Raw genomic sequence first — 12,558 nt, forward strand, 5'->3', positions numbered from 1 at the left:
TAAAAAAACTCCTTATACACAATGTATTTAGCACATAATGATTACATAGTAATCGTAAACATGATTAAAATCATTAATAATTTCATAATTAAAGGGTAAAATTCTCATATTAATAGTTTACAAAATTATATTTTTTTTCAGAGAGCACAACTCGTGACTCTTAATGATTTTCTTAAAAAACTTTAATAATTTTTTTATTTTTCCATTTTATTTTCAGCATCTGGGTTTTCCTGATCACAGTGGTATTGAATATGTTGATTATACTGCTCCACCGAATTAAAAGTTTCTTTTTCGCATAATAAACAATTGAATTCATTTTTTTCTACTAAATGTTCTTTCATCCTGTGTATTTTAAGCTTATTCTCATTTGACAATCTGGAATCACAATCTGGACAAAGTAAACTGCCAAAATTACTATCAGACTTTTCATCAGGTTTTATTATATCAGGTTTCTTCCCAGGCTTATCATCAGATTTACCATCAGACTTTGTGTCTGGCTTATCATCAAATTCATTGTTAGGTTTATTATCAGGCTTATTACCAAATTTATTTTCAGATTTCTCATTAGCCATACTAGCAAATTTATTCTCAGAGTTGCCATTAGACTTATAACCTAACTTATTGTTAGGTATCCCATCAGGCTTACTAACAAATATATTTCCAGGTTTAATTATTTCTTTTATTTTCAAATGTGTTTTTAAATGTTCTGATAATTCATTTTCATTTTCACATAAAGTTTTACATGAAGTACAACCATAATCAATTTTTTTCTTCTTTTCAGACAATCCATTTTTACAATCAGGAGTACTGTCTACATGTAAAAACAGAGCTTTCTCAGATGTAAATGTTTTATCACAAATGTTGCATTCAAACAACATTTTTTTTGAATGAATATCTGCAATGTGCTTTTTTAATTTTATTTTTGTATTGAATCTTTTTTGACAATGGTTGCAATCATATAAAATGTCATGAACCATAGCTTTGTGTTTTAGTGTTTCTGTTTCATCTTTGAAGCAAATCACACAATCAATACATATATTCTTTTTTTTATCCTTGTGCTTATAAATTAAATGATTTTTTAATTGCTGTTGAATCATAAATTTTTCAGTACAGAGCTCACATTTCATTTCTGGATCTGAATTAGGATTTTTTGACTTTGATTTGGTAGAATTAAAAGCATTCATGACATTTAAAACATCTGTCCATTGAAGCTCTTCATCATTCTGGCCAGGTTCTGTTAAAAGAGAAAACACAGTCTTTGATTCCTCTGCAGCTACATTTTTAATAATGCTGCTGTCTTTAAATAATATATTGTCAGTAGGTTTTTTTCTTCTTTTTGCACTATTAACATTTGAACTATCACTGATTTTCTCTTCCTTTATACCATTTTGGTCTTTTTTGACCAGATGTTTAGGAAAGATCTGCCTTAGGGTATTATCCGCAATATAAATTTGCTGGAAAAATTGGAAGGAATGCTCCAACTTTACCACACAGTTGCAACACATTTTTAAAGGTAGAACATCATCATCATCAATCTCAATTAATAGTTTTAATTTAGATAAAAGACTCATATCAGTAAGTCTTTTAGTAGTAGTCATACTAACTAGATTGGGCTTTCTGGTAGCGCAAGTTCTGCACCATTGGTCAATCATCTCTCTGCTATAAGAGTTTCCATTATTAAGAGTATTTCTTGTATGCTTCACATCTATTTGACTGTGTGCATTTTCAATCTGTAAAAAATAATGTTAAGCAATATCTAACATAATTTTCTAATAAGTGTACAAATAAATCTTACTTGTAGTAATTGGCTTGACTTAGTTGTAGAAATTGTTTTCCAGTATGGGCAAGGTACAGCATTTTCTTTAAGGGTCCCTTTAGCAAGATAACAATCATTTGTGAAATGATTATTGCAGACAAAGAATTTCAAAGATCGTAGAGTCCTAAAATCTTTCCCAACTAAATTTTCATGCCCACTATGAATGAGCCATTTGACACAGAGACCGGCATCGGAAACTGGAAGCTCATGGAATATTTGTTCATTATGAGTATCCACACAATTTATGTATCTACATCTAGTGACTTCATCCATCATAATTCAAATGATGAAATCATAAATTACTTGCCCCGGAAAAAACAGACTTTCAATAATTATTTGCCAAACAGTTTCTTCTTAATGTTTTATCAGTTGTTTATAGCACCAATTAAACAAACTGTTTAGAGTGAGGTTAAATCTTCAACCACAAAATTAATGCAAAAGTAACCTAGATAGGAGAAAAAGAGAAAAAATATAAAAGACGCAGCCCGCGCCCCGCACTCCGCAGGGCTTCATAGTTACTGTGGCAACCGTTGTCGTCGTCGTCGTGGCCGGCGGCAGACGACGACTGATGGTTGGTAGGATTGGTAGGAATTCCTGCTGGTGGGATTGGTAATCGTAGGATTGGACAGGTTGGAGATGTTGGGTTTGGAGTTTGGAGGGGGGTTTGGTGGTCGTATTCGTCGTTCCTCCACCTCGACTCGAACTCGAACTCGACTCAGGCTAAAATACTACAGTATATGTTACGTAAACTATAGTATTGAAACTCGAGTCGAGTTGGAGGAACGACTGTGAAGTGTGAATACGACCGTTAGGGTGAGATTCACCAAGTCCGGTTTGAAGGCTAGCCGGGCTAATATGGTATACTTTCGGACTAAAGTAGTACAGTTACCGTTACATGAGCTGTATGAGTTTAGCCCGGCTAGCCCCAAGCCGGACTTGGTGAATCTCACCCTAGGGTCAATTCGACCAAGTAGGCTCTAGGCTAGAGCCCAAGCCTGACTTAAGTTGGTATAGTTAGGGCCGATGTAACGGAGCAATTCAGGCAAGCCTCATGTACTACAACATAGCGAGTAAAAATCTGAACATGGAAATTTGGGTTGGCAGCAGTGATTATTAGGTAAAATGACGTCATTTTTCATAGAATCAGATTTTTGCCAAATGGGTAGTACACGAGACTTTTGACAGGTCCATTTGTTTACATTAATATCTTTTTAACAATGTTAAATGCAAAGCATGTGTTAACAATTGGTGAAGTAATGTATTTAATAATTATCACTACGATTTGTAGCTGACAAAATGTAATTAAATGTTATTACTGAATAAAATAAATTAAACCTTGATTTTGTGTGTTTTTAATTAAATTAAAACTGTAGATATTGTTATGTTAACATGTAAAAAAAATGGAAGTTGCCGGTTTTGTATAAGAATTATATAGGGCAGTGCTTTATAATTTAATTTTGAAGCGGTGTGATAAATGAAAAAAAGTTTAATTTGTTGAAAGTGAATTTTATTAAACTCTTAAAGGTGTTATGTAATTTAAAATTATCTTTGAATTAATATAAATATTTATAATTCTATAGAGCGATAATTACATAAAGGTATCGTTTCCTGGTTTCATGAAGATTTATTGGTGTAAAAGGACCACAATGGTATTACGTCAGTCAAAAGAACTGGCCAAAAACTAGGAATAGAAAAAGTACAACTTTGTAGTCTTATTAGATATAAAAATTATATATTGAAACCAATAATGAATATTATACTGTTTATGTGTTCAATTAGAACCCAAAAGGGCCACCAATAAGCTCGCTACATCCTTGAACCTGTCAAAAGTCTCGTGTACTAACCATTTGGCAAAAACTGATTACACAAAAAATGACGTCATCTGGCTTTTCAGTCACTGCTGCCAACCCAAATTTCCATGTTCAGATTTTTACTCGCTATGTTGTACAGTAATCGCCAGGTATGGCTTTCCCATAATTTTTCGATGCTTTTAGGAATCGCATTAAAAAGACCAGCGCTTTTACTTCGCGCACCTAACTCACTCGCTTGCTTCGTTCGTATGTATATACTACAACTATAAATTGAATCGTGTGTGCTTTCAGCTATAGTGTATAGTAATCATTTTCCATGTTAAATTACAGAGTGAAGCTAGCTGAACCACACACGATTCAATTTTCCACTGAATTCCCACTGTGCAGTGTGCACTACATACACCATAGGAAATTGATTCGGCGACCTTTCAGGTAACTTCACTTCGTACTTTCTCTACGAATTTCAAAGACGGCGATCAATTTTCCGCAGTGTCTATACACTATTAAAAAAACTTATAAAAAACTTCGCCTGAGCTCGGTAAATTTCGTTATACACGTCAGATGTAAGCGGGAACTATAAATAGTATAAATGCAGACATTTGTTTAACAGAACATAATTTATTATAACATGCAGATGTCTTAAAATATTTATTAACTACATTTTTTATTGTAAATTAATTGCAAAACAGTATATATAATGACGATATTCACTTACAAAAGAATTATTTTTAAACGGCACTACGCGACACGAATTTTTTAAATGTCACTACACGGCGTGGAATTTTTAAACGCGCATTCATTTTAGAATAAGATCGTCTAATGTATAACAAATATTATTTTATTAAACTGTAGTGAGTTCATTTTATAGTTCATTTAACTTCAAAATAAAATGATGAGAATTATGGGTTAAGAGAGTCCTTGAGTCTTCTACGTTTAATCGTGCAAGCACTAATCACGCACACGCGTGTGCTGCACACTGACAATTTTTACGAGTTTTCTAATTAATACACTTCTTTTACAAATGTAAGCTTTTATTTTCATCACATACAGTATTCCATTAAATTATTGCATTATATAAAATCAATAATAATGAATGAAAATTTACTTAAAATTAATTAAACTGTAACAAAATAATTTATTTTAATTAAATTTACATAGATTTATTAAAGAGCGGTAAAATTTTATTAACATAATAATAAAATAGCACGTATTTGATGAAAATAAAACACTACATTATTTTTAATCGCGACTAATGCGAAATAAATGTCAGTGATTATAAAAAGAAACAGCGCGATTTACTGACAACTCATACGCGGAAATTTGATAGATAAACGGAAACTCGCGCTTCAAAAAAATACCATCCGGGACAGGTACTACTCGTTAAGATTCTTTTTCACTGGCTTTTAAAACGCTAAATTTGCCATATGATAAAAAATTGTTAACATTGCAATGTATTAGCATAAGTATTTTCGAAAAAATGGTCAATCCGTACTTGGCAAAATAATCATTTTAAAAGTTGGTGAGAGAGATCCTACTCATACCGATAGCAGTCGCAACTGATTTGCGGAATATCGCAAATTGCAACCAATCAGGTGCGATTGCTAATTAACCCGCCCACAATAAGCGATACCTGTTCCGCATAGCCCTCTCGCGTAGCGGGTACATCAACTCAGTTATCAATTATCCGCGTACCGGTCGTCAGTGGATCCCGCGTTGTAGTTTTTCATAACCACTGAGTACTGACATTTAGTTTAAATTAGTCGCGATTAAAAATAATTTAATGTTTTATTTTCATCACATATGAGCTATTTATTTTATAATATTAATAAAATTGTGCCGCGTTTTATAAAATTTAAATAAATTGAATTAGCTTTTATTATTTTTATACAAACAATTTAAATTTATTTAAGATTTTATTAATTATTATTAATTTCTAAATAAATTTAAAATTCTGGTTAAAATTTTTTAATAGTGTTGTGCAATTATAAGTATTCGGCATTGGTGACAATAAATTGTTTAAAAATTAAACTTAACTTTTCTATATAATTTCCGCAAATTTAATTATGTCAAGAGGGAAATTTAAGTAATGCAGTTGGGATATTTTAATAGAATATATAGTAATGAATGCAGTGTGTGATGAAAATAAAAGCTTTTATCTGTGTATAATTCGCGTAATAAATAGAAAATTTGTGACTACAGTCAGTGCGGAGCGTGTCTATTGTGTATGTGTGTGTGAGTGCTGCAGCGAATAAAGACAGAAGCCTCAAAGACTGTTAAAGCCTGCCAGTTTTACTTTAATTATATTAAAGTTAAATAAATTAAAATTAACTCTATAAAATTACATGCAATAATTTATTTCTGTTACGGTTAGCGACTTCACTAAAGAGTGAGAGAGCGCGTTTAAAAATGTCACGTCGAGGAGTGTCGTTTGAAAAATCCGAGTCTCGTAGTGTCAGTCGATAAGTGCTCGTCGTGGAGTGCGGTTTTCCAGAGTAGTATACCTTAAAATAAAACTCGCGTTACGAAATGCCGTTTGAAAAATCCGAGTTTCGAAGTGTCAATCGATAAGTGTTCGTCGCGCAGTGCGGTTGTCCCGCGTAGTATACGTTGAAATAAAATTTGCGTCGCGCAGTACCGTTTGAAAAATCCGAGTTTCGAAGTGTCAGTCGATAAGTGTTCGTCGCGGAATGCGGTTGTCCCGCGTATTATATGTTGAAATAAAAATCGCGCCGAGCAGTGCTGTTTGAAAAATCCGAGTTTCGTAGTGTCATTCGATAAGTGCTCGTCGCGGAATGCGGTTGTCCCGAGTAGTATACGTTAAAATAAAATTCTCCTCGCGCAGTGCAGTTTGAAAAATCCGAGTTTCGAAGTGTCAGTCGCTAAGTGCTCGTCGCGAAATGCGGTTGTCCCGTGTAGTATACGTTGAAATAAAATTCGCGTCGCGCGCATACCGTTTAAATAATCCGAGTCTCGTTGTGTCAGTCGTGAAGTGCTCGTCGCGTAGTGCGGTTCTCCCGCGTAGTGTACGTTTAAAAGAAATCGCGTCGCGTAGTGCCTTTTGAATAATCCGAGTTTCGTAGTGTCAGTCGATAAGTGTTCGTCGCGGAGTGCGGTTGTCCCGCGTAGTATACGTTAAAGACAAATCGCGTCGCGCAGTGCAGTTTGAAAAATCCGAGTCTTTTAGTGTCAGTCGTGAAGTGCTCGTCGCGTAGTGCGGTTGTCCCGGTAGTGTACGTTAAAAAGAAATCGCGTAGCGCACTGCTACTTTAAAAATCCGAGTCTCGTTGTGTCAGTCGTGAAGTGCTCGTCGCGTAGTGCGGTTCTCCCGCGTAGTATACGTTTAAAAGAAATCGCGTAGCGCACGACTACTTTCAAAATCCGAGTCTGTAGTGTCAGTCGTGAACTGCTCGTCGCGTAGTGCGGTTGTCCCGCGTAGTATACGTTAAAGACAAATCGCGTCGTGCAGTGCAGTTTGAAAAATCCGAGTCTTTTAGTGTCAGTCGTGAAGTGCTCGTCGCGTAGTGCGGTTGTCCCGGTAGTGTACGTTAAAAAGAAATCACGTAGCGCACTGCTACTTTAAAAATCAGAGTCTGTAGTGTCAGTCGTGAACTGCTCGTCGCGTAGTGCAGTTCTCCTGCGTAGTTTACATTAAAAAGAAATCGCTTAGCGCACTGCTACTTTAAAAATCCGAGTCTGTAGTGTCAGTCGTGAACTGCTCGTCGCGTAGTGCCTTTTGAATAATCCGAATTTCGTAGTGTCAGTCGATAAGTGTTCGTCGCGGAGTGCGGTTGTCCCGCGTAGTATACGTTGAAATAAAATTCCGGTCGCGCATACCGTTTAAATAATCCGAGTCTCGTTGTATCAGTCGATAAGTGTTCGTCGCGGAGTGCGGTTGTCCCGCGTAGTATACGTTAAAGACAAATCGCGTCGCGCAGTGCAGTTTGAAAAATCCGAGTCTTTTAGTGTCAGTCGTGAACTGCCCGTCGCGTAGTGCGGTATTCCCGGTAATGTACGTTAAAAAGAAATCGCGTCGCGTAGTGCCTTTTGAATAATCCGAGTTTCGTAGTGTCAGTCGATAAGTGTTCGTCGCGGAGTGCGGTTGTCCCGCGTAGTATACGTTAAAGACAAATCGCGTCGCGCAGTGCAGTTTGAAAAATCCGAGTCTTTTAGTGTCAGTCGTGAAGTGCTCGTCGCGTAGTGCGGCTGTCCCGGTAGTGTACGTTAAAAAGAAATCGCGTAGCGCACTGCTACTTTAAAAATCCGAATCTTTTAGTGTCAGTCGTGAACTGCTCGTCGCGTAGTGCAGTTCTCCTGCGTAGTGTACGGTAAGAAGAAATCGCGTAGTGCACTGCTGATTTAAGAATCCGAGTCTGTAGTGTCAGTTGTGAAGTGCTCGTCGCGTAGTGCGGTTCTCCTGCGTAGTGTACGTTAAAAAGAAATCGCGTAGCGCACTGCTGATTTATAAATTAGAATTTGTAGTGACAGTCGTGAACTGCTCGTCGCGTAGTGCGGTTATCCCGGTAGTGTACGTTAAAAAGAAATCGCGTAGCGCACTGCTACTTTAAAAATCCGAATCTTTTAGTGTCAGTCGTGAACTGCTCGTCGCGTAGTGCAGTACTCCTGCGTAGTGTACGTTAAGAAGAAATCGCGTAGTGCACTGCTGATTTAAGAATCCGAGTCTGTAGTATCAGTTGTGAAGTGCTCGTCGCGTAGTGCGGTTCTCCTGCGTAGTGTACGTTAAAAAGAAATCGCGTAGCGCACTGCTACTTTAAAAATCCGAGTCTGTAGTGTCAGTCGTGAACTGCTCGTCGCGTAGTGCGGTTGTCCCGGTAGTGTACGTTAAAAAGAAATCGCGTAGCGCACTGCTACTTTAAAAATCCGAGTCTGTAGTGTCAGTCGTGAACTGCTCGTCGCGTAGTGCGGTTGTCCCGGTAGTGTACGTTAAAAAGAAATCGCGTCGCGTAGTGCCTTTTGAATAATCCGAATTTCGTAGTGTCAGTCGATAAATGTTCGTCGCGCAGTGCGGTTGTCCCGCGTAGTATACGTTGAAATAAAATTCGCGTCGCGCAGTGCCGTTTAAAAAATCCGAGTTTCGTAGTGTCAGTCGATAAGTGTTCGTCGCGGAGTGCGGTTGTCCCGCGTAGTATACGTTAAGAAAATCGCGTCGCGCACTGCTGATTTAAAAATCAGAATCTGTAGTGATAGTCGTGAACTGCTCGTCGCGTAGTGCGGTTCTCCCGCGTAGTGTACGTTAAAAAGAAATCGCGTAGCGCACTGCTACTTTAAAATCCGAGTGTGTAGTGTCAGTCGTGGACTGCTCATCGCGTAGTGCGGTTGTCCCGGTAGTGTACGTTAAAAAGAAATCGCGTAGCGTAGTGCCTTTTGAATAATTCGAGTCTCGTAGTGTCAGTCGTGAACTGTTCGTCGCGTAGTGCAGTTCTCCTGCGTAGTGTACATTAAAAAGAAATCGCGTAGTGCACTGCTGATTTAAAAATCAGAATTTGTAATGACAGTTGTGAACTGCTCGTCGCGTAGTGCGGTTCTCCTGCGTAGTGTACGTTAAAAAGAAATCGCTTAGCGCACTGCTACTTTAAAAATCCGAGTCTGTAGTGTCAGTCGTGAACTGCTCGTCGCGTAGTGCCTTTTGAATAATCCGAGTTTCGTAGTGTCAGTCGATAAGTGTTCGTCGCGGAGTGCGGTTCTTCCGCGTAGTGTACGTTTAAAAGAAATCGCGTAGCGCACTGCTACTTTAAAAATCCGAGTCTTTTAGTGTCAGTCGTGAAGTGCTCGTCGCGTAGTGCGGTTGTCCCGGTAGTGTACGTTAAAAAGAAATCGCGTAGCGCACTGCTACATTAAAAATCCGAGTCTGTAGTGTCAATCGTGAACTGCTCGTCGCGTAGTGCAGTTCTCCTGCGTAGTGTACGTTAAGAAGAAATCGCGTAGTGCACTGCTGATTTAAAAATCAGAATTTGTAATGACAGTTGTGAACTTCTCGTCGCGTAGTGCGGTTCTCCTGCGTAGTGTACGTTAAAAAGAAATCGCGTAGCGCACTGCTACTTTAAAAATCCGAATCTTTTAGTGTCAGTCGTGAACTGCTCGTCGCGTAGTGCAGTTCTCCTGCGTAGTGTACGTTAAGAAGAAATCGCGTAGTGCACTGCTGATTTAAGAATCCGAGTCTGTAGTGTCAGTTGTGAAGTGCTCGTCGCGTAGTGCGGTTCTCCTGCGTAGTGTACGTTAAAAAGAAATCGCGTAGCGCACTGCTGATTTATAAATTAGAATTTGTAGTGACAGTCGTGAACTGCTCGTCGCGTAGTGCGGTTATCCCGGTAGTGTACGTTAAAAAGAAATCGCGTCGCGTAGTGCCTTTTGAGTAATCCGAGTCTCGTAGTGTCAGTCATGAAGTGCTCGTCGCGTAGTGCGGTTGTCGCGAGAAGTGTACCTTAAAAAGAATTCGCGCAGTGCCGTTTAAAAATCATTTTTTCGCGAGTGCATAACGTCAGCGTCCTCATCTCCATCGTCATCATAAACGCCATTATCATCGCCATCAACATCACCATTCCCATCTTCGGTATTATCGCAGAATATGTATGAATTATGGCTGGGAATTCGCTGAATGAGTGAGTCCCACGGGTAAAACCGTGAAAATTTTTTTTATTAACTAAAGAATGACCAAAAACCTATCAGTAGGTTACAGTTGGCCATTCTTCGGTTAAAATCATTTCTTGTTTTGTTTTTAATGTTTTTCAGATCCTCCGTATCGTCTATTTCTATTTTGGGCGTATTTTCTGTTTTTCATTAGGTTTAGATTGGCGTTATATGTAGGCTCTTTAGCTTTGTGAATTAGATAGTCATTATAGTTTTCGGTATTAGGTAGGGTATCATTTTCAGGTTTCTTAATTCCTTTTAAAATAAAGGGAATCACCTCAACTTCATTTTCCACGGAGATTCTATCTTCCCACATGTCCAGTTCAACTAATAAAGGCACATCTTAATTGAATTAACGTTCACTCTCTCAAGAGAAAGATGCATCTCAATTAATAACTAGAATCAAATACCATTTTCCCTTTGTTTTTATAATCGTATGTTTTTGGTAGAATCTTCGTATTAAATACCATTTTGGCAGTTCTTGAAATTCCAAATTATAAAATGAAATATGGAAATATTTTGTTTGAAAAACCCTCCATATTTCAGGTTAAATACTCGTTTTTTCAAATTTTATTAACATTTCTTATTTTCAGGTGGAGTGGAAGAGGACTATTCCTAGTGGCAAAACTGTCCAATATCGATATATATTCGATATGGAATTCATACCAACCCTGTACCCTTTTCTCCATCAGTTGGAGAAAGACAAAACATTATTTGGAGTCAAACCGTCATCAGAGGAGGACGTACTGACAAATATCCTAATTATTTTTCTACTTTTCATACTTGCTTAATTTTTTTAAGTTTTAAGAGGGACAAGTATAGGGCAAGGCTGTCAACGAGTAAGGCTTAATTACCTGTCCGTTTACTTAAGTCCACATTTATTTAAATAATTTCAAGGATAGATAAATTTAATCTTATTATTTTCATTCATTGTTAATTCAAGTACAGGTGTTTATTGAGAAGTGGACTCTCGAGTGTCAACTGGCTCGGGCTGATCCTCCTTCAGCGACTATCAACCCTTACTTACTTTGTCCTTGTGGACTTTCGACGTTGGCTCATTAAGTTCACCTAATAGGGGTCCATCTTTATTGATGTGTAAATCGTTTCCTCGACGTAGTAGTTCTTCGTGTGACAACTCGGATCCACACCAAGGGACAAAGAATGTAAGGGTAATTAGTCACTGAGGAGAGTATCAGTCATGATCTGGTTGACCTTTGTGTGAATTAACATTCACGCTCGAGAGGAGGAAGCTTTTCAATTAACAGCTAGAAAGAAGTAACAATTTAGTTAGTTTCTCTATTCATTCACTTTTTGTAGCATGCTTTATTAATTTATATTTTTGTCTGTCTTTGAAATTCCTAATTAGAATCTGAAATGTGGTAATATTTTCCTTGAAAATCCTTCCACATTTCGGGTTGAATTCTCGTTTTTTCCAAATTTATTCTAATTTTTTTGTTTGTTTCAGGTCGAGCGCTAGAGGACCATGGATAGTGACCCCGTATCCAATAACGATATAAACCCTATAACGAATCGACACCAATCATGCGCCATTGTCACCCTGGGTTTGAGTGAGTCAAACCATCATTCGGAACCGAGCCGTCGTTGGAGGAAGACGTACAGGCAAATACATTCTTTTCTTATTTCTCATACTTGTTTAGTTTATTTTATGTTTTAGGAAGGACGCTTATAGGACAAGGCTACCAAGGAGTAGGAAGTAAACACTCTCCGATTACTTAAGTCCACATTTATTTAAATAATTTCAAGGATAGGCAAATTTACTTTTATTACTTTCATTCATTGTTAATTCAAGTACAGGTGTTTATTAAGAAGTGGACTCTCGAGTGTCAACTGGCTCGGGCTGATCCTCCTTCAGTGACTATCAACCCTTACTTACTTTGTCCTTGTGGACTCTTGACGTTGGCTCATTAAGTTCACCTAATAGGGGTCCATCTTTATTGATGTGTAAATCGTTTCCTCGACGTAGTAGTTCTTCGTGTGACAATTCGGATCCACACCAAGGGACAAAGAATGTAAGGGTAATTAGTCACTGAGGAGAGTATCAGCCGTGATCTGGTCGACCTTTGTGTGAATTAACATTCACGCTCGAGAGGAGGAAGCTTCTCAACTAACCGCTGGAAAGAAGTAACAATTTCGTTAGCTTCTCTGTTCATTCACTTTTTGTAGCATGCTTCATTAATTTATATCTTTGTCTGTCCTTGAAATTCCCAATTAGAATCTGAAATGTGGAAATATTTTCCTTGAAAATCCTTCCACATTTCGGGTTGA

The 12,558-nt window shown here is 37.7% G+C and overlaps 1 protein-coding gene across 1 annotated transcript; it reads right to left on the minus strand.

The window, feature by feature from the left end:
- Positions 1 to 189: 189 nt before the first annotated feature.
- LOC136775811 (uncharacterized) lies at positions 190 to 2,304 on the minus strand. Its single transcript, XM_066730893.1, has 2 exons — positions 1,796 to 2,304; positions 190 to 1,730 (listed from the first exon to the last, which is right to left on the minus strand). Exons 1-2 carry the CDS (start codon positions 2,090 to 2,092, stop codon positions 195 to 197), a joined length of 1,833 nt encoding a protein of 610 aa, XP_066586990.1. The 5' UTR covers positions 2,093 to 2,304; the 3' UTR covers positions 190 to 194.
- Between the last annotated feature and the right edge of the window lie 10,254 nt (positions 2,305 to 12,558).

The sequence above is a fragment of the Prorops nasuta genome, unplaced genomic scaffold, assembly GCF_024137725.1.
Source record: "Prorops nasuta isolate Cenicafe-Biocafe unplaced genomic scaffold, Cenicafe_Pnas_1.2 PNAS00008, whole genome shotgun sequence".
NCBI lineage: Eukaryota > Metazoa > Arthropoda > Insecta > Hymenoptera > Bethylidae > Prorops > Prorops nasuta.